Raw genomic sequence first — 23,235 nt, 5'->3', positions numbered from 1 at the left:
ACTGTTTTCTTTTTTTGGGGGGGGGGATATTCACCTGCAATATGCACCTCCAACTGGTGGCAGTGTTGTGGATAAGAAAAGTGTGTAGCGAGAGACATCATGCCCAATGAAACTGAGGGGCGGTAAAATATATCCTACAACATCTATGTACAACGAATTAATGCAAATATATTATGTTCCGTTGCCCCTCAAAATGTAGTTGACTGATACTTCTGCTTGTAGCTGTGTGGTTTCAGGTTAGATTCATGAAGTTGAGACAATGGTCAGTGGTGTGTATTCTTGGAGCAAGTCTTTAGACAGCTGTGTAGATGGATGATTTGTACAGAGAGATGGAAAATAAGTGACTATGTCACTGTTGGGAATTCAACTAAGCTACTAAACCAATACTGTATTATGTAGTGGAGAGTCATGGCTCTAATGAGTGGTTATATCTGAATCAAAGGAAGGTTGGATGAATAGAACATGTTGAAATTAGACATGGTAGTAGGGTGATGAAATAGTGTGCATTTATGGGGGTCGGAGTGGAGTGTGTGTTTGTGTGTGTGGTGGGAGTAGTGAGTCTTCATCTGTGACACATGCTGAAGCACGACTCTGACCCTTCAAGACTACAGAAGTCCTTGCAGAAACTCCACTGTAGGCCTATACTACTCATATCACAAAACACCGCTTGAGTTCCTGGCAGTGTAACTTCTGCTAATTCCTGACCTATGCAATCCAGGATGTAGCCTGCTACTGCTCTGATAAAGAACAGACACAGTCTGTGTATTTAGAAGACATTTACACAGCCTTATGACCGCACACAGAAACATTGCCAAAACACGTCATGAAGAGAGATTCTCCGCATGACACTCGTCCGACATATAAATAGTTTTGGTCTGTATTTACTGGGTGTGTTGTGTTTTTACCAGACAATTTACCAGATAATCCACCTCATTTGACATCTGCGTCCTGTCATGTCGAGTCCATTATGTGCTCAAGTGATAAGTAGGGCGATCCGAGGCAACAGTTACAGAGTCACTCAAGAGGAAGAGACGGTTTTCCTGTGTGAGTACAGTTGTTCTGCCGTCTCTGTTTCTCAGCAGAAACGTTTAGCATGTCATGTCACAGGCTGTATTTCATCTCCAGTGTCAAACATCTGCGCAACCGATGCGGGCCCTTACAGCCTCTGAGGGCCAACTGATCCGATTGGCTCTTGTTGGAATAACTCGAGCAAATTAGATTGGCCAAGGCTCATTAATAAACACAATGTTGGATTGTGGGGGATTGATTTGGGCTTTCTCAATGACACCCCGAGGGAGGAAGTGTTGGTGTCCTGCCATCTAATTCTGCTAATGTCTAAAGGGGATGCTCATTTGTTAGTGCTCTTTCATCGCCTGATGTTGAGTATTAGGATATATTCCAAATGAATACAAATGGTAATAGTATTAATACTACACATCAGTATTACCTTTTTGTTGATTTCAATCGCAATAAGGAAAGGACTCCAGAGTATTGCAGAGTAAGAGTGTGAAATGACCAAAATTGGGGTCAGTTGAGGATTGTTGGTTTATGAAAATAAGTGATCATTTGAAACTTGAAGGGACAACAATAACCAAGCTTTCCCCAAATATAGTCAAGACATCCTTGCCGAACCAAATAGAGGATTCTATTGTGCTAAATTACACGGTATGCATTGACTAGTCCACTGAACCAACCTGCCTACAGTCTTTAACAATGCTTTTAAAGCCCACTCCAAGATGCATGAGGAAATGCATGAGGGCAACACTTTATCATTAGTGTAAAGTCTGCAAACCTACAACACCATGTTTAGAAGTACAGAATAACACTTTACAGCAAGGCTATATTGGGCCTACAACGTATGTAGAGTTTGCTCATTCTAGGCTGAATTACATCATGCTGCATCTAGATAGAATTGCTGCAATCTATCTCACTTCTCTTCTGCTTCAACCACTTACATTAGTCCTACCTAAAACCTGCATTTATGCAGCATAAGAACATTGTTGTTTATTTCGCAGTGCAGTTTAGATGGAATTCAGCCATCTGCCTGCAATGAAGCTAGCAGTAATTGAGTTCCTGTCTCTGTAAGGCTATATCAAACCACCAAGGCTCAACCAGTGACAGTTAAATTTAACAGAGACTTCTACTCTACCTGGGGGAAAAAACACAGCCCCAAAGTGCTATAAGTCACGCCCGCCATAAAGGTCCATACATCAGGGGCGCTCGGTGGAGGCGGCATTCATCCCCAAACACTGCAAAATAAAGAAAATCGTAAATATGTCTTTCCCCTCCACACGGGCGAGACGTGTCAGACTGCAGCTGAACACACTGTGGATATGCCAGGGCCACAGCCCATCTATTATCTGCCCGCCACGTCCCATTTCAAAATGCCCCATGTTATCCCAAATGGGGGATATTGCTGTCGTACTTTATTGTACAGTATGTACTGACATTCTGAAGGGATTCCTCCAGAGATGTTTGAAGCACATCGTAACATGTACAGTGGGGAAAAAAAGTATTTAGTCAGCCACCAATTGTGCAAGTTCTCCCACTTAAAAAGATGAGAGAGGCCTAATTTTCATCATAGGTACACGTCAACTATGACAGACAAATTGAGAAAAAGAAATCACATTGTAGGATTTTTTATGAATTTATTTGCAAATTATGGTGGAAAATAAGTATTTGGTCACCTACAAACAAGCAAGATTTCTGGCTCTCACAGACCTGTAACTTCTTCTTTAAGAGGCTACTCTGTCCTCCACTCGTTACCTGTATTAATGGCACCTGTTTGAACTTGTTATCAGTATAAAAGACACCTGTCCACAACCTCAAACAGTCACACTCCAAACTCCACTATGGCCAAGACCAAAGAGCTGTCAAAGGACACCAGAAACAAAATTGTAGACCTTAAGACTATCTGCAAGGTAAGCAGCTTGGTTTGAAGAAATCAACTGTGGGAGCAATTATTAGGAAATGGAAGACATACAAGACCACTGATAATCTCCCTCGATCTGGGGCTCCACGCAAGATCTCACCCCGTGGGGTCAAAATGATCACAAGAACGGTGAGCAAAAAATCCCAGAACCACACGGGGGGACCTAGTGAATGACCTGCAGAGAGCTGGGACCAAAGTAACAAAGCCTACCATCAGTAACACACTACGCCGCCAGGGACTCAAATCCTGCAGTGCCAGACGTGTCCCCCTGCTTAAGCCAGTACATGTCCAGGCCCATCTGAAGTTTGCTAGAGTGCATTTGGATGATTCAGAAGAGGATTGGGAGAATGTCATATGGTCAGATAAAACCAAAATAGAACTTTTTGGTAAAAACTCAACTCGTCGTGTTTGGAGGACAAAGAATGCTGAGTTGCATCCAAAGAACATCATACCTACTGTGAAGCATGGGGGTGGAAACATCATGCTTTGGGGCTGTTTTTCTGCAAAGGGACCAGGACGACTGATCTGTGTAAAGGAAAGAATGAATGGGGCCATGTATCGTGAGATTTTGAGTGAAAACCTCCTTCCATCAGCAAGGGCATTGAAGATGAAACGTGGCTGGGTCTTTCAGCATGACAATGATCCCAAACACACCGCCCGGGCTTCGTAAGAAGCATTTCAAGGTCCTGGAGTGGCCTAGCCAGTCTCCAGATCTCAACCCCATAGAAAATCTTTGGAGGGAGTTGAAAGTCCGTGTTGCCCAGCGACAGCCCCAAAACATCACTGTTTTGGGGCTGCATGGAGGAATGGGCCAAAATACCAGCAACAGTGTGTGAAAACCTTGTGAAGACTTACAGAAAAAGTTTGACCTGTGTCATTGCCAACAAAGGGTATATAACAAAGTATTGAGAAACTTTTGTTATTGACCAAATACTTATTTTCCACCATAATTAGCAAATAAATTCATTAAAAATCCTACAATGTGATTTTCTGGATTTTTTTTCCTCATTTTGTCTGTCATAGTTGACGTGTACCTATGATGAAAATTACAGGCCTCTCTCATCTTAAGTGGGAGAACTTGCACAATTGGTGGCTGACTAAATACTTTTTTTCCCCACTGTACTTATTATTATTTTTTACCCCTTTTTCTCCCCAATTGGTAGTTACAGTCTTGTCCCATCGCTGCAACTCCCGTACGGACTCGGGAGAGGCGAAGGTCGAGGGCCATGCGTCCTCCGAAACACGACCCTGCCAAGCCGCACTGCTTCTTGACACACTGCTTGCTTAACCCGGAAGCCAGCCGTACCAATGTGTCGGAGGAAACACCGTACAACTGGCGACCGAAGTCAGCGTGCATGCGCCCAGTCCGCCACAAGGAGTTGCTAGAGCGCGATGGGACAAGGACATCCCGGCCGGCCAAACCCTCCCCTAACCCGACGACGCTGGGCCAATTGTGCGCCGCCTCATGGGTCTCCCTGTTGCGGCCGGCTGCGACACAGCCTGGGATAGAACCCGGGTCTGTAGTGATGCCTCTAGCACTGCGACGCAGTGCCTTAGACTGCTGCGCCACTCGGGAGGCCACGTGTACTTTTGCTCTGTACAGTATGTCTGCCTGTACATAAGATTGATACCACTCCGAAAAATATCTGAAATATTTGGAGAAAAAACTAAACATGTTCTGGCTGACTACAACTGATACAGTTTGATGACTCTAAAGCCCATTATCCTACAGTACATACTCGTTTAAGTGTATTTTTCTCTCTCCTTTTATGTGTGTAATGTGGCACTAATTGTGGCAGTCTTTCAAATGTACCTCTTTCGTCTCTTGACTGACACAGTTCAACCTAGCCTGCTGCCTTCCTTCCTTTTATCCGTCTGAGAAGGAGGTCGGAGACGACCAAACCTGCTGAGGTCCAGGCAGTGCGTGCTGTCGAACACCTGGCAGTCATTAGCCTGCTGAACCGCAGCCTGATTGGCTCATAGCAGAGGTTAATCACCATGCCCAATGGATCACTTCCTACACAGAGTTGTTTGGCTGTAGCCCATTTGCTCGCCTGCTGCTGGGTGTCAAATAACACCATGGAGACAGACAGACATACAGACACACACACACACCGACTGTAATCACTGAGGTAGATCATACTGTATGCATCCCCTGTTAATTTCTTTCAAGTAAAACCTTAAACTGCAACTCAACGAAAGGGTCATAAAATATCAGAATAATACTACAGCCGCTCACCTAAATCATCTTTTAATTTTATATTCACAACATAACGTTGAATACAGCTACCTTAGCATTTGATTTACAGACAGACAGTATTCAGCATTGCTGCCTCCCCACTGTACTGTGGTTATCAGGCAGACTGCAGTCCGGATGAGTGTTGGATGAGTAAACTGAGCTCTAGGAGTTAGGGTTATCAGGGATCCCATCTCAGTGCGAGGCTAGGACAGAGGGGTCGCAGCCGAGCTAGACAATCCCCCCTTTGCCAAGTCCTCCTCAAAATCCCCACATCAAATACATCTGAGGGGATTGTCTGATTCCACCCGGGATCTTCTATTATCATATGGAGATATCCCGGGATTTAGGGAACTTGGCTGGTTGGAGAGGAAGGATATTGAATAAAGATGTAATAGTCAGTTGAAGAGTAAACATACAGGGCTTTTCTCCAACGGAGAGGATTTCGGCGTACATGTGAAGGAGAGTGTGTAGCTGTAAACCTCACTTGTGTCCATACATACGTTTAGCAACTCCCATACAGCTTTTTAACATAGTTTTATTTTTAAATGTTCCGGAGATGATGGTTTTATTAAATGCCTAGGGTGCTGTATTAAATCCTCACATGCAACATTAAAGCATAAATACAGTGAAATATACTCAGTATGGTACATGCATGCAAGCACAAATGACCATGAATTAAATTATTATAAAATAAAAAATTACTATAAAATAAAAATAAACATTCCGTTTATAATGTAGATAAAGTAATCATCCTAAATAACTCATACTGTAGTTAGTATTTAATATTTACTGAAACTCTAAATAGCTTATAAAGGATTAACGAGTAGCCTAAACAGTTACATAATTCAATACTTCAATATGCATTGTTAATATGTAAAATGTTCCCCCTGGATCAGTGTGGTACAGGACCACTACTCAGACTTATGTTGAAAAAGATGTTAGGCATGGGTCAGAGCCCTTCTGTAGCCTGTGTCATGTTATCAACTCTGACCCCTGACTGATGGCTGTCTACTTGACTCTGACCCCTGACTGATGGCTGTCTACTTGACCCCGTCCCATGAGGAATAACATGTATGTGGGGCTATCTCATGCCCGGCCGACCCCCGGAAATACTCTCCCTGACCTCCCAGTCACACACATGCACACACACAAAAAATATCCTGGAAACGAAAAACCTTAATGTGAGGCCCCATCCATTTGTTAGTCAAACCTTGCAACAACACTAGTGTTTTGGTTCACAGCACACCTTCTAAACAATACACAACTTAATAAAACAAGATTAGACACAAATGCATTATGAATAAGATCTGTCCACAGATTGATCTTTCCCCAATAAGACACCTAACAGGGTCTAAGGCCTTTTTTTGAGGCCCATACTGTAAATGTTGATAAATGAGTGTTATCAAACTAATGTGTTGATACAATGGAGTTCATTACAACGCTATTTACAGGTCATGACTAAATGACTGTACAACCCACTATTTCAATTGCAACCCACTATTTCACCAAGCTAACAATTTCAGTCCATTATATAGACTGCTCCTTTGTATGGTTTACAGAGAGAGACATAGCTTTCAGCAATTATGGTAACCTGATTCACAACGGAGCGAAAACCAAAAAGCTAATTTCTCAAGCCTGTGTGGTCATGGTTCAGTGGGAGCTGTGTAGTTCTGCGCTACAAGGTCAGCCCGTAAATACTCTTCCAGCAATGTCAACAGTATTTGTACAGTATAAGTTAAGCAGCATTGTTGACGCCAGCTTACAGTATATTGTAATATATGGGCATGGTAGGCATTGTCCTTTAGGGGTAAAATAAGACATTACATAATGGGAAAATATGGGGGAGAAAAGCAATAGGAAGAAGAAAGGTAGCTGCACACACTAATTCATATTTAAAAGACAGAACAAGTGATAATATTTTCACAAACACTGTACTCTCTTGCTGTAATATTGACTCTAAGATACTGTTTCATCAGATGATTTCATGTTTATATGGATGCAAGCTATTGCCAGCACAAACATCATTAAGCAAGGCTTCAACACAATGAACAGGGAAGAGTTGCACAGACTATCCAAGACTTCTGCATCAATCCCATAATGCACTGCTACTGTGTCCTCTGGAAATGACTATGTCACACCCTGAGAAGAGAACCAGGCCAATTGACTTACTTCTCCAACTACAACCAAGATCTACATTACGATGTATTGATTTAATAGCTTTATTATATTTTATGTATTATGCTGGCTGGATACTGAATAAAACAGTGTTGGCGAGTCTTACTCAGCCTCTGTGCTTTGGAAATCATTAAAATAGGGAGAACAGTAATAAATGTGACAGTTAGTCCTTGCTGTATATGATTTAGATTAAGGATTAGAATCCTATATTTCTCTGGGCAATAATTGCACTTCTTTCTAACCAAGTAAATTCTGTCTGGCTTTATATTTAGACACAACTAATGAGCTGGCAGTAAAGCAAACATTTCCTGGCAAAGCTTCACATTGTTTATGATAAATGGGCACACTTGTGCATTGGTGGACTACAGCTTTAAATTGCCATCTACGGTTTGCAACGGCTGCATGTGGGTTTGTGGGTCGGTGTGTGTTTGTGTGTGTGTGTGAGTGTGCATGACCGTACTATTTTTGTTTATGTGTCTTAACAAATGTGTCTGTCGGTGTAGATTGTACTATTCCAGTAAAGCCCCCACCACCGATGCCCAAAAGAATCCAAAAACAAAACAAAATGTCATGCTATTTCTCGCTACAATCTCGTACTTCTCAGTACAACAAATGCAAATTGAAGAACTTTGTCGCAGATTGTTTGGGATTCCGAAGGGGAGGTGCCAGTGCCGAGGAGAACCGAATATAGATGGCAGCCCTCTCCAACCAGTTTGTTTGGGGCCTGGACCTCTGGTTTGTTTTGGCCAATGTTCCTGAGAAGCAATGAGTGATTATCATACCACAACTAGTTGCGAGAACAAATCTATTTATAATGATCAGCAGGCCGATTAGATTGCTCCACTCAGTCCTGAACAGTCCGAGCTCCGACGAGCCTTCCTCCCCTAAACTAAAGCCCAGTGTAGGCCCAAAGACGCCTCTTTCTGCCCGAAGACACAAACAACCACAGTTTCCCCTATCAAAATAGCAAGAGGTTACAGTATATGTGCGGTACTTTGCTTATTTGTGTGTGTGAGGGAGGGAGAGAGAGGGAGGGAGAGAGAAACAGAGAGAGAGAGAGACCACATCGTTATGTCCAAAATAATCTACTTTGAGTGCAAATAAATCACTATCCCTGTTCAAGTGTCCTTTTACATAGATAAACATACCTGAATTATCACCCATTGAACCGTATCCTACATGGTCCTCCTCCGCACTTAACAAATCTCCCCTTGCCAAATACCATGCAAAAGGGAGAAGGAAGTCAGTGCCTGTGCGGTCAGTATCAAACGCTGAGAGGTAAAAAGGGATGGAGTTATCCGATCCTCAAAATGGAACATACAAACCCGAATTTAGTCTCTGAGCAAATCAAAACAAATTGGTTGACCTCTCCCGATAGCGTTATTCGTAAAAAAAACATTTCTGTAGACCACAGAGAAAACCCAGAGAGTGTGTGCACCAGGTGCTAACACTTTAAGAGGGAGACTTCTTAAAGTAAATCCTGTCGTCACATAATCCAAGACATTTCCACAAATTAGATATTGACAATCGCCTCACTCTCTACCCGACACGACCATTTGGTCCAAAAATCTGAACGTTGCAAAACACCATTGAAGTATAGGCTTTTCAGCCATGCTGTAAGTGTCTCCCTTCCCGGCAGCATAAATGGCTATAATGTCTTTGGAAAACAAACATAAATCCATCTAAAGTTGAAAAGATGACATTTAGAAACTGGAGTAGCTTCTTATCAGAAGGGACTACAAATCCGGCGAATCACCTCAATTGGAACTGTGAGACCATCTCCTCTCAAATACCATTTATTGCTCGGAAATTTCTGGAATGTTCCAGTAGTTTTCCACATCTAATGAATCCAAGCATATGCCAGAGTTTGAAGCATATTTAACCCTCTTGAAGATGCAAAAAGTTTCACCCCTTATTCAAGAACCAAGTATCAGTTGGGGAAACACTTTACTGTATATAAATATCTGTTATGACATATGATACCATTAAATGGAAATGTCTCCATTTTAGATATCAGTCAGTAGTGGCAACATGAATTTGAGGCTTATCAAGATACAGCTCTTTAATAGTACCTGTAGTTGCGTTTCTCACTGTCGATGTGAAAGCGGTCATACAGGGAGAAGGCCTGGTGTCCGTCCCAGTCGGTGAGCTCCACACGGAGTGCGTACTGCCTCTGGCTGGTCAGCAGGTATACAAACTCATTCCCCAGCCAGTGCTCTGCAGAAACCATCCCGAAGCCCTGCAACAGAGGAAGAAAAGGAAGAGGAGGCCAGTGTCATCACTGAGGCCCACAGGGAATCTTACTGTAAATTCCGGGATACAGGATACAAGTCATTCCCGATCCCTTCCAAGGTCTTCCTGGAAAAGATGCAATCTCTCCACCACGGAATTTGTTATTAACATTTTTGTCATAGAGTTATTATTTCAGACCTTTTTTTAATGTCTTCATCAATGACTGCTTCAGGATTGACGCCTAAGCAAATGCAATTTTGACTTCAGACTGGGCTATCGTGTCTACCATTGATAATGGCCCTTTATACCGTATACATTCTTATACACACACTTGTCTACTCATGCACATCAGCTTGGTCTCATTAATAGTGACTGCCATGAGAGAGACTCACTCAACCAAGCATAATAATGGAAAAGCAGGTACATATTACAACATATAACATGGATTATTTCATACAGTGGAACACAAAGCATGAAACCAAGCATGAATAGCCCTACCTGTTTATGAGAGCGTAAATTGGGATCTGCTGAAAAAGGCACACAAAGCACCTTTTCCACCCTTCCTCTCCCCACCCAAACCAAACGCGTAATAAACCCCCTTTATTACACAGTCCAGAAGAATGACAACAGACGCACGCAATGCCAAGCGTGCCTTCTCAAATCATTTCAACAATTACAATGTTTATATGTGATCACAATGACTCCCATCGTAGACAAAGTGCTTTTGACAGCAGCAGCAGTAACTAACTTGCAATGGGGAGTATTAGAAACTAGTATGACATGATGACTCAAAGAGACTGGTCTGGAGCTCTGAACGGTTCCATTGATGATTGCTGGGAAGGGTTGGGGGTGGGTTGAAGGGGGAGATGTCTGTGTTTGTGCCGAGAGCATGTGGTGATTAGGAGAGTGGAAGGTATAAAGTAAATATGGGTCATTCCTCCAGCCTGAGACACGTCCTGCTGTGTGGGTGGAAGGAGAAAGTGGCTGGGCCACGACCTTAACTCAATCTGACTTCCCGCTCAGACCGATCTGCCTTTTAGCGCTGTCCAATGCCACCCCTTATGACTCAGTTTAATCTCTGGAAACCTGGCTGTAGGCTGGAATGGTTGGAGTCAAACACTGGTGCTTCCCTCCTATTGTCCCACATTTGAGTGTTCATACACACGCAAACCTGGCTGAATGCATCTACCGGTAATTTCAGAGAGGAGGTTTGAAGTATTGTTGGGTAGTGAAGTACATTTTTTTGTAAAATGATAAAGATTGATAGGAAGTCTTATTTCATAAAGTTTGCCATACATTCTGACAAATACTTATTTAATAAGGTATTGGAAATTGTCAAATTGTTTGGTGTCTCATACTGGTTAGAGAATGCATGCATCATTTATTATCCTGCTACACATACTATATCTAGTACTGCTAATATAATTATAAACATTACGGTCATAAGATCACATACTTGACGACTAATAGTAGGGAACGCTGCCAGAGTGCTTTCCATACTCCCACAAAATGGGAATAGCCCATCGAAGTTTGACTGTAAGATTTATGAATCCTTTAAGTGTATTGAATAAAATTGCACAAGCCCACATAAACCAACAGCAGTGAATTTAATCACACAATAAAACACTATCAATCACCTTCAGGCTCTTCAAGGAGGAACTCTGAGGGAGGCAAAGGACCACACCGATGGTGTGCCAGTATTCGGTGGCAGTGCCAGGGTCCGTGCTGATTCCCTTGCCACATGTATTCCACGCTCTCCACCCTTGGCTGGAGGGGTGCCATGGCTCCCTCACCGCTTCTAACCAGCTGGACTCTCTGTCCGTACCTCTTTACCCTCCAAACGAGCCCAACCCTTTTCACCCTTGCCAAATCTATGTTTACCCTCTGCAGATCATCTATTCCCATCTGCCCAGATCGGTCATTAAAACACCCTCCATATTGAATCTGGTGTCCAGCTGCTATTCTAACTACTTTGTGTTAGCATACGCTACAGATAATAGGAACGGCAATGGGGTCGCTCATTGTGCCTAAAACCAAACAGAGCCTCTTTTAGCCCACCAGTCGCTATCCATTCCCTATCCAGCAGATGTTGATCACAACACCTGCCGCGGTTACATAAGACTAAACAAATGTATTGTTTTCGGACTAACGCTTTCCTGTTTAAAATGAAGAACAACAGTGTGTCAGGCCCAGGGTTGAGTTGGGTTTCACGCCAGCCTCCGACACTCAAGTTAGTGTCTCTAATCTGATGGCTGGGGAATCCCTCCCAGTGTGCATATGTTCTAGTGGTACAGCTGGTTTTGCCGGGTAGGAAACATCTGATAGGATTGTTCCACATGGGCCTGGCCACTTGAGAACACAAGATAATCCTACCTCAATTTCAACATGTTAAATCAAAGACAGAGAGGCGAGAGTACACCCATTTGTCATAATTTACTGTAACAGAGGATGTGTGTTGGAAACAGACTCCTCATCAATGCATGGCTTTATCTTGAGCGTGTGGTGCTGTAGAGTTGGGTTGTTTGTTATTCTTCTTGTCTTACCATCTTGTACTCCTTCCACGTTTTCTGGAAGTCCACGCTGCCATTCTCTCTTCGCTGGATGATTGTCCATCCACCGCCAGCGGTCTCCATGTTACAATGCACCTGTAAACACACATACACGGACAATCATTAAGTTCTCAGACCGCCTACAAACACATTCTACATGCTCCTATCTTACATTTTAAAGCACAAATATAGACATGGTAGGTTAAACTTGCTGTTGTGAACCATCATTCTAAAATACAGCGGGCCTAACTAGTGATTCCTTCTCATGAATCATCAGGGGGAATTTGAAGTATTTTGAGTCCTCCTCAAGCTTAATAAATGTCTCTTGATCCTCCAACAACTCCCAGGAGGTGATCCCAATCCCAGGCCTGGTTCAGATCAAAGTGGATGGGGCCAGTGGTGTGGAGCTGGACACATACCAGTGGACACCTGGGTGGAACATGGCCCTTAACCCAGGCATCTGTCCTATGTAAGCTGATAACAGGGGTATCTATCTGCTGTGGTGCTTTTTGTTTGAGGAGTGGAGAATGTCTGGAGGTCTCTCACCTCGGCCAAGACCCCAGCTGAACACACAGCGCCCACTCTGGGTATAATACCCCCTGACAGAATTATTCTCAGAAACCAGACACGATGCTTTCTCCTTTATCTCCACCTCATCCCTCACTCATCCACCAACCTTCCCCCTCAAACCTCCCTGCCATCTGTCTGAGGTCTGGCAGCACCCTGTTGAGGTGGTGAACACCTGTTTCACCCCCCTCCTCATCCCCCGCCAACCTCTTGTATACCCTTGCCCTCATCAGGCTGCCAAGTGTATATTTTGAGCCTTCGATTATTCCTGAAGCACTGAAGCAGCCAATAACTATCATAACCCCCTCCATTGGCTGCTAACCAGTGGGTTAATGTCTTTGGCTTTCTTGGACAGAGTTGAAGCTTGCTCTAGTAACAAAAATACACTAACCTCTATTAAACACCCATCAAAGAGCTGCCTAACGTGATGAAACGGTAGCTATCTTCAGATGGCAGTCCCTATATAAAGCTCTGTTTGGCTGCCCACCTTTTTGGTCTCCTGGGCATTGATATGTATGGTGTAGACCCCGTTCTTGTGGAAGCCAGCTTGGTACAGATCGGCACAGTCTCGAAACGTCTTCTCTTCGTCCACCCTCTTCGTGCTGTTTGGGACTACTGAGGAAACATGGGATACATATTTGGCATCACAACTTCAGGCTGTGGAAATTCAGACTGGTACTAGAAAGACTTCAGAAAATAGACAGTGTAGTCTATTGTACTCCTAAACAAAACAAACATTAGCCGCTCAGATGTAGCATTTAAATGTTAAACTGTCACAGTTAAATTGAGTTTTACTTTCAAAGTATCAACAAGCAACTTCCATATACCATCATATTCATATGACATATTTAACTGACAGGTGTCAATTAGGTCTTTAAAAGCCCTGTGCTCAGCACTTGGCCGCTGTTTTCTATCCATTACCAAAATATACTGTATGACAGCTGTCGCTTTAAAAAAAAATCATTTGCACGTCTACCCATCCATTTGTCAGGTAACCTACATAAGGTGTGAGTTAGAATGTGTTGAAAAGAACTCCATGTTGAAAGGTCATCCAACATAGGTATGCTTTAAGCGATAAAAAGGGATTTAGTAAAATGGGGGGGATATGCTGATGAAAGTATAACGACGTCAATAATCGACTGTTCTTGTCTCAATCAAGACAGCATGCTGTGCAATGCTCAAATCAAAATGTAGCTTACAGTAACACTGTTTTAACATTAATTTCAGGTACTGTATATCTGTATCTGTAAAAATGTGAATGACCTTGATGCTGAGTTTACAGAGTAATATAAATCTATACCTGGTGACTGACCCTTTGAGGTTTTTCTATTTGCTTAAGTTTTATTTTGGTATGTCATTTTTAATCACAGTATTTAAAGAAATAATTAACTACCTTTAGTTTCATGTCACATATGAGCCATCAAGCAGTGGGGGTTTTGTAATATCAAAACTGACAGTTTTCATTTATCATGATTACCATCTTTACATTCCAGAAAATGAATATGTAAGAAAGGTGACACAGAAGCCAAACTACAAGGTCTCCGTGTGGATATCCATATAACTCATGATAAAATCAGAGGGTGACTGGCTGGCTTATTAGCAAGAGAAAAGCAGTTTTGTCAAGTGGATGGTCTCCCGCCCAGAGAGAGAGGGTGTCTACCTTTGACAGGACTGTTCAAAGAGACAGCTGTTTCTATTTCCATCTGTAGATAATTATGGCGGCAATATTTTGAAACCAAGCAAGGGGCTGAGGACAAAACACTACTAGCTATAAATGTCAAGTTCCTGTTATAACAAGTGGTTTATATTTACCCTCCAAGCCCTTGTTATGTCGATGGAAATTCAATTTTTTCCCCCTCCAAAATGAGGGGGCGCATCTCAGTTTTTACACCATTGTTTTTGCTATTGGGATTGTTTACGCAAAGGGGATGTCAAAGCGAAATGTGTCAGTGATCCTTACACTCCACTTTGATCCTCCCTCCTCAGCTGAACAGCCAGTGGAGACACAGGCTGCGCGTTAGGCGTATTATTTCGGCCATTTTGACGAAGTATTGAGTGTCAGCGACAAGAATATCCAGCTGTGACAGGTTGACGGAGTGGGACCTTGCGCTGCGGAGTCTAACACAACAAAAGGCCGGCCCTGTCGAGCCTCAATTTACCTCACACTGGGAGATGGCAGGACGCATTAGAGAGGTGGGAGAGATGGGAACTTTCTGACTCAAAGTCCATCACAGAGAGGACAAATTTCACAATCAACGGCGTGGTTGAAGTCTACCAGAGACTGGGGACTCCCTCCTATAGGAGCGGCACCCTTGAACAGCTTGCAGCCTGGCTCTGAAAATATTATTTATGTCCCAATATTTATTTACAGACAAATATTTTGTGGTTCAGTGGGGACTCGTATTCAGTAGGGGGTTCATGTGAAAAGGACAGCAGGGCTTGGGTGTTTGCATAAATCAGTACCCTTGCCAAATGAGCCCAAATGGACCCAGAGAGGCCGAGACGCAGAGCTAAAAGGACTCTCATGAACCTACATGGACCCAAGCAGACCCGTGAGGCCCCTCAAAGACCCCTGGGGATTGAAAAGGTCCCTATGCATCCCACTGTGGACCCTGAAGGCACCTCATGGAGTCAAATGGACACACGTGGACACAAACACAAGAACATGAACCAAAATGGACTGTGACAGATCTAGCAGACTCAATTCGAAAGGATGTTAAAAAATACAATAAAATCGACTCAAACCCACAAACAAAGATCTGAGTGAAAGTCAAGCAAACCCAAATAGGTTCAATAGAAGTCTGGAATAAGTCCATGATAGATGGTGCAATTACACACCTCATGGATATTCTCTCTATTTCCTCCAGAGTTTCTTTGCAGCGTCAGGTGTCACGTCAAGACAAATGAGTATGCTTAAAACATGAGCATAGTTCAATCATAAAAGGCCTTAATAGAAGTCATCTGATGATTTACTCTCACCGTAAATGCCATTTTGAAGCATTGCATAGAACTCTGAGCTAAATGCGGGGAATTAAAATAAGATCCTACTACGTCCAGACATGGCTATCCCAGCTGTAAAAATGATTGATGCCTTTCTTTAGGTGGGATAATAGAATACCGTGAAAGAAAATCATATTTAGCGGCCAGAGACTTTTAAGAGCGTTCCAACACTGAGGTCAATTACCATTAATAACGGTCCTTGGCTCATTGTGCTATAATAAGGTTTCGGTAATAATGACGACCTAAACCTGAGCTCAGTGGCATCTGGCCACATCAAAGATGGTTGGACTAGTAAAAAAAGTTGAAAAGGCATTGAAAATGTAAAGAAGTATAAATAAACGAGAAGTACAGTAACATTACCAGTCAAAAGTTTGGACACACCTACTCATTCAAGGGTTTTTTCTTTATTTTTACTATTTTCTACATTGTAGAATAATAGTGAAGACATCAAAACTATGAAATAACACATCATGTTGTAAACAAAAAAGTGTTAAACAAATCAAAATATATTTTAGATTCTTCAAAGTAGCCACCCTTTGCCTTGATGACAGCTTTGCACACTCTTGGCATTCTTTCAACCAGCTTCATGAGGAATGCTTTTCCAACACTCTTGAAGGAGTTCCCACATATGCTGAGCACTTGTTGGCTGCTTTTCCTTCACTCTGCAGTCCAACTCATCCCAAACCATCTCAATTGGGTTGAGGTCGGGTGATTGTGGAGGCCAGTTCATCTGATGCAGCACTCCATCACTCCCCTTAGTCAAATAGCCCTTACACAGGCTGGAGTGTTACAGGAGGGGGTCGCAGTTCCGGAGCGACCCACTAGGTGTCATCCTCCGACAACCTTAGGCACCTCCTCACTCACAGTCTGGACTAATCAGTATCCTATTGGTGTCACCTGTGTCTACCTGTTCACCTGTGTATTTATGCCCTCACTTCCCTGTGTTCCCTTGCTCATTTTTCTCTGTTAGTTTCTCTATGTCCAGCAGTACTACTCAGTGTCTGATCGGAGACCTATGTACAGGTACTTCAGAAGTGTTTTCCCTGTTTCGTTATTTGATTCAGTCGTAGGTAGTATTTCGTATTTTGGCTGTCAGCCGGTTTTTGGAGACTTATTTGCCCCCTGCCTTTATTTTATCGTGATAAGTCCGTTATTTTGTATTCTGGCTTCGGGACCACCAGTAAAGATCCTTGTTTCACCATCTCTGCCTACTGCCTACTGTATATCCTGCACCGCACCTGGGTTACACCTCACACCAACCCTTACACTCCAGATGGGATGGCATATCGCTGCAGAATGCTGTGGTAGCCATGCTGGTTAAGTGTGCCTTGAATTCTAAATAAATCACAGACAGTGTCACCAGCAAAGCACCCCCACACCATCACACCTCCTCCTCCATGCTTCACGGTGGGAACTACAAATGCAGAGATCATCCGTTCATCTACTCTGCGTCTCACAAAGACACAGTGGTTGGAACCAAAAATCAAACATTTGGACTCATCCGACCAAAGGACAGATTTCCATTGCTCGTTTTTTTTTGGCCCAATCATGTCTCTTCTTCTTATTGGTGTCCTTTAGTAGTGGTTTCTTTGCAGCAATTCAACCATGAAGGCCTGATTCACACAGTCTCCTCTGAACAGTTGCTGTTGAGATGTGTCTGTTACTTGAACTCCGTGAAGCATTTATTAGGGCTGCAATCTGAGGTGCAGTTAATTCTAATGAACTTATCCTCTGCAGCAGAAGTAACTCTGGGTCTTCCTTTCCTGTGGCGGTCCTCATGAGAGCCAGTTTCATCATAGCGCTTGATGTTTTTTGCGACTGCACTTGAAGAAACTTTCAAAGTTCTTGAAATTTTCCGGATTGACTGACCTTCACGTCTTAAAGTAATGATGGACTGTCGTTTCTCTTTGCTTATTTGAGATGTTCCTGCCATAATATGGACTTGGTATTTTACCAAATTGGGCTATCTTCTGTATACCACCCGTACCTTGTCACAACACAACTGATTGGCTCAAAGCATTAAGAAGGAAAGACATTTCACAAATTAACTTTTAAGAAGGCACACCTGTTAATTGAAATGCATTCCAGGTGACTACCTCATGAAGCTGGTTGAGAGAATGCCAAGAGTGTGCAAAGCTGTCATCAAGGCAAAGGGTGGCTACGTTGAAAAATCTCAAATATAAAATATATTTTGTTTTGTTTAACACTTTTTTGGTTACTACATGATTCCATATGTGTTATTTCATAGTTTTGATGTCTTCACTATTATTCTACAATGTAGAAAATAGTCAAAATAAAGAAAATCCCTGGAATGAGTAGGTGTGTCCAAACTTTTGACTGGTACTGTACGTTTCTGGACAAACTTCAGTAACAATGTTTATAGCATTTTAGAATCTGATCTCCCTTTTTAAACTGTTCCCCATAGTAAGTGTCAGTGATGATTTGAATCTGAGCATTAAAGGAAATGCTAGGGCTCAGTTTTCAAAACAGAGCCTAACTCAAGTAGACGCCATCCAATGGCACGAAAAGCTAACCCTCCCCGAACAAAAACACAAATCCGTTTGGTAAACAAACAAATCCTCCCCCAAAAATCCTCCCTTGTAACTGAGCTTCATCGCATCTAGATTTAGACACCATTCGGCAATGGGAGTGTTGCAACAGGCGATCAGTTGAGAACTACCTACCCCTTTACCTCCACTGGACAGGACCTCCCCTAGGAGCCATTATAGGTTGAATTATTCGGCAGGGGTGAATCGGGTGACCCCAGCGCCCGGTTGGCCCTCATCGCCACCGTGGAGGAGGAAGGGACCAACCACGGAGCCAGGACGTCAATGTTCCATTTCATTCTCCTCTCGTTAAAGCAGCCACCAATCCCGGCGGAAGGCTGGATGCCCCAGTGACCCCAGAAACACCCTGAGCTGACAGGGAGATAACATGGCTGACTAGGTGACAAAGTGGAACATGGCAGACTACTTGCCAGGTCAGTTAGTGATTTGTTTTTCAGTTAGTGACTTGTTTTTCAGTTAGCGACATGTTTTAGCGACTTAATAAACCCTAATGACATATTTGGGTCACAACATGGCACGTCACAGGGATTGGTTGATATGAGCCAATCAGTCAAGAGCTTTAATGTTCCTACTGTCAGAGCTATGAAAAGAGGTAGCTGGTGATCAATTTTTTTCATGGAACATTAAAGCTATGAAGTAGAACAGCGTGATTAATACAAAGCACGTGTTAATCATGCCATGCACATATCCACTTACCATGGCTCAGATATCCATTCATGCCTGCTCATTTCCTGTTGTACGGGTGAACAGCCACAGGAAACAGTGTGGGGTCTGGGCCGTCACAGCAGAAAGTAGCGAACATGAACAGGGTGCAAGGTTTCTCGCTACACAACTCCACCAATCCCAGCACACACTTTTACTTGAAATCTCCTGTGACTGAATGTGATCGAGGGCAGACTTGGGATCAAGTGGGTTTGGGATTTTGCTGTTGTGTTGAGACGGGGGGGGGGACGGGGGGGGGCAATGAGTTCACTGCATTGACTAAACCTGAGGGTCGTGTTGCTGTCGGGGTCAAGCGGTGAGCCGAAGGGAAATCCCCGCTCCCCCTAATTATCGCAGTGGGGAGACACAAAGGAAGAAAATAGTTGATTACCCAAAACGGTGGCTGTTTAACATTTCACTCAAGTGGTAACCACAGCCTAGCTGTTATGGTGAAGTAGGATAAACCATTACCATAAAGAGAGCACCACACTGAGTAACAAGAGTGACGAGTGCTTCTTGGAAAAGAACGACCACTGTGGCTTCTCCCTCAAGCAGAGTTTAAGGGACTGGGTATCCCTCTGCCTCCCTTTATGGAACCATGTTTATGGTATTGGCATCATGATATGACTGTACAGTCTGGACAAAACTCATTTCCCCTTTGCGAGGCCAAACCGTTTCCAAACACCTTTTTCATTTCATATCCTTTTTATTTTTATATTTTTATCTTGCACCTGTAATAACAAACAAAATAACTGTAATAAAGGAAGTGGTAGCTGACAATCTCAATACATTTCTCACAACAGTTGCCTCAAATTTGGTTGAGAAGCTACCTGGTTGTACTGAAGTGTATGGGAAGGGTCAGGTCCTAGGCTATTACTGCAAGATGGATGTACAAGCTGATGCCTTTTCCTTTACAGCAGTGTCTCAGGCAGAAGTTGTCAAGAGACTGTCTGAACTAAACTGCTCTAAAGCTACAGGCCTCAACAATATCCCTGCCAGGTTTCTAAGAGATGGTGCTGAACTTATTGCCCCTGTGTCACCCATTTAATCAACATATCTGAGCAGGGTAGAGATCCCACGGATACGAAACATGCTAGAATGATCCCTATCCACAAGAAGGGCTGCAAACCAGACAAGGGCAACTATAGACCTCTATCTATTTCAGTGGCTGTCAGTGCCTTTTACGATGAGGGAGGACGATTTCTTTTTTTCATGAGTATGGCCTTATTTGTATTACAGCATGTTGGATGACTGTCAATCATATTCCATTTACCCAGTTCAATGTAACATCGATAGGTTTAGGCTACTACATGATACTCTAATTTTCCCTATACCCATCATGAGGTTGCTACACCTAGCCTATGAAGGAAAGTTTACAATGTAAGTGCACACAGGTCTAGAGAGAAAATTTGAGATGACAGACAGTGACACATGGACAGACATTGACACATTCAATACCGCCTTGCACACCCTTGCCTGCATCTAGCTTATCTAGGGTGTAAACATTAGTCCAACAGTTGCAAACGAGAGTTTCTATTGGACAAATTCAGGTATTTTTTATCCCCGTTTCGTTTGCTTCCGTTTAAGAAACGTTTTTCAACAGAATCGGCAGAATGAATACACCCCTGATCACGCATAAACAGAGTTCATTTTCATAGCAGCCATGTTGTATTCATTCTAGCCTCTATCCACTCTCCTCCTCTCACCTTTTCCCTTCATTTGTAGACTTCAAATGAAACTCACATCAGCTGTATGTGACCAGGCGAAAAAACCATTCCAAGCCAAACCATGTCAGAACCGCTACACACAGCCAAAATCGTTGTCCCCATATTAACTAAAATAACGTCCTAGTCAACATAGCTAATATAACTAATGCGCTAGTAAACCCGCTACAATCATGCAGCAATGTTACAGTGTATAGTCAGTAAGCAGTTAGACCGGCGGGCCCCGGTGGCAATAAATTAATAAAACCAAAAGCTTACCTTGACTTTGAAGAGTTCCAGTGTTGTGTTGGATAGTCATTGCCAGCTAGCTAACATAGCATCCCTCAGTTTGAGCCGGGTGTTTGAGTAACTAAACTAGCCAGCTGCATTTGCTAGCTAAGTAAGTGAAACTGAAAGTGAAAAAATATATTTGTTGAAAACTGTTCAACTATTGTCTACTCACCACATTTTATGCACTGCAGTGCTAGCTAGCTGTAGCTTATGCTTTAAGTTCTAGATTCGTTCTCTGATACTTTGATTGGGTGGACAACATGTCAGTTCATGCTGCAAGAGCTCTGATAGGTTGGAGGACGTCTTCCGGAAGTTGTCATAATTACTGCATAAATCTATGGAAGGGGGTGAGAACCAAGAGCCTCCTAGGTTTTGTATTGAAGTCAATGTACCAAGAGGAGGACAGAAGCTAGCTGTCCTCTGGCTACACTATGGTGCTACCCTACAGAGTGCTGTTGAGGCTACTGTAGACCTTCATTGCAAAACAGTGTGTTTTAATCAATTATTTGGTGACGTGAATATGTTTAGTATAGTTTTATCTAAAAAGGATAACTTTTTCAATGTTTTACAATTTCTATTTTTATGAAATTCACTGAGGAGGATGGTCCTCCCCTTCCTCCTCTGAGGAGCCTCCACTGATCTATTTTGAGTGTGCTGTCTAAAGTGCTGGAAAAACTAATTTATGAACAGAGGAATATAATAGCAATAATATTTTTTTAACGAACTACAGTCTGGTTTTAGAAAGTCCCACTCCACTGACACATGTCTATTGTTTTTAATTGACTTTATCAGAACATAAGTTGACCGGGGACATTTCTGTGGAATGGTTATGCTGCATCTGCAGAAGGTGTTTGACATGGCTGATCATAGTATTATGCTCTACAAGTTAAAATGGTGGATGTGGTGGATGTTAATGGAAAACATTCTAGTGCAAAGGTGATTAGCTGTGGGGTCCCACAGGGGAGCATGCATGGCCCACTTATCTTCCTATGAAATTAGGATATGAAATCAGCCTGCTCTTGTAATTTGTTTTTGTATGCGGATGACTCTGCTCTACTGGTGTCCAATAAGAACAAAGTCTCAGTAGAAGAGATCCTTAGTGCAGAGTTATCCAATATCAGTAAATGGCTTTCAGAACAGCGCCGGAGAAGATGGCTGCCGTTTTACAGCCCTCTAACCATTTGTACTATTATGTGTGTTTTTCTGCGTTATTTGTAATTTATTTTGTACATAATGTTTCTGCCATCGTCTCTTATAACCAAAAAGAGCTTCTGGATATCAGGACAGCGATTACTCACCTCGTATTGGACGAAGATTTTTTCTTCAACGAGGCGGCCGCGAAGGATATCATACAGACACCCGACAAGGCCCAAATCCCCGTCATTCGCGTGAGGAAGAGACAGAGATATCGTGGACGTAGATCGGGGTGCCTTGTAAGGATCCGATGGCGAGCGAGTAAACTGCCTCTTCCATCAATCCTATTAGCCAATCTTCAATCATTGGATAACAAATTGGATGACCTAAGATTACGGTTATCCTACCAACGGGACATTAAAAACTGTAATATCCTATGTTTGACTGAGTCGTGGCTGAACGACGACAATGATAACATACAGCTAGCGGGCTATATGCTACATCGGCAGGATAGAATGGCTGACTCCGGTAAGACAAGGGGTGGCGGTCTGTGTATATTTGTAAACAACAGCTGGTGCACAAAATCAAATACTAAGGAAGTCTCGAGGTTTTGCTCGCCTGAGGGAGAGTATCTTATGATAAGCTGTAGACCACAATATTTACCAAGATAGTTTTCATCTATATTTTTCATAGCTGTCTATTTACCACCACAAACCAATGCTGGCATTAAGATTGCACTGAATGAGTTGTACAAGGCCATAAATCAACAGGAAAACGCTCATCCAGATGCAGCGCTCCTAGTGGCCGGGGACTTTAATGCAGGGAAACTTAAATCCGTTCTACCTAATTTCTACCAGCATGTTAAATGTGCAACCAGAGGAAAAAAAACTCTAGACCACCTTTACTCCACACACAGAGACGCATACAAAGCTCTCCCTCGCCCTCCATTTGGCAAATCTGACCATAACTATCCTCCTGATTCCTGCTTATAAGCAAAAACTAAAGCAGGAAGCACCAGTGACTCGGTTAATAAAAAAGTGGTCAGATGACGCAGATGCTAAGCTACAGGACTGTTTTGCTAGCACAGACTGGAACATGTTCCGGGATTCTTCAGACAGCATTGAGGAGTACACCACATCAGTCA

The 23,235-nt window shown here is 42.9% G+C and overlaps 1 protein-coding gene across 2 annotated transcripts in view; it reads right to left on the bottom strand.

Annotated features, from left to right (window-relative positions):
• LOC121571478 (angiopoietin-1) overlaps window positions 1-23,235 on the bottom strand; it is a 66,908-nt gene that overhangs the window by 5,758 nt on the left and 37,915 nt on the right. Inside the window, exons 5-7 of one of the 2 annotated variants that reach the window (XM_041882959.2) lie at window positions 13,182-13,306; window positions 12,122-12,223; window positions 9,419-9,585 (exon numbers count right to left, since the gene is read on the bottom strand). In XM_041882959.2, the coding sequence (XP_041738893.1) occupies window positions 9,419-9,585; window positions 12,122-12,223; window positions 13,182-13,306 (394 nt within the window). Of the gene's footprint in view, window positions 1-9,418; window positions 9,586-12,121; window positions 12,224-13,181; window positions 13,310-23,235 lie in introns of both variants that reach the window. The other variant, XM_041882958.2, reaches the window with a different exon arrangement.

Source organism: Coregonus clupeaformis, chromosome 8, assembly GCF_020615455.1.
Source record: "Coregonus clupeaformis isolate EN_2021a chromosome 8, ASM2061545v1, whole genome shotgun sequence".
NCBI lineage: Eukaryota > Metazoa > Chordata > Actinopteri > Salmoniformes > Salmonidae > Coregonus > Coregonus clupeaformis.
The sequence above is the reverse complement of the archived record's forward strand: the minus strand, read 5'-3'. Positions and strand labels throughout refer to the sequence as shown.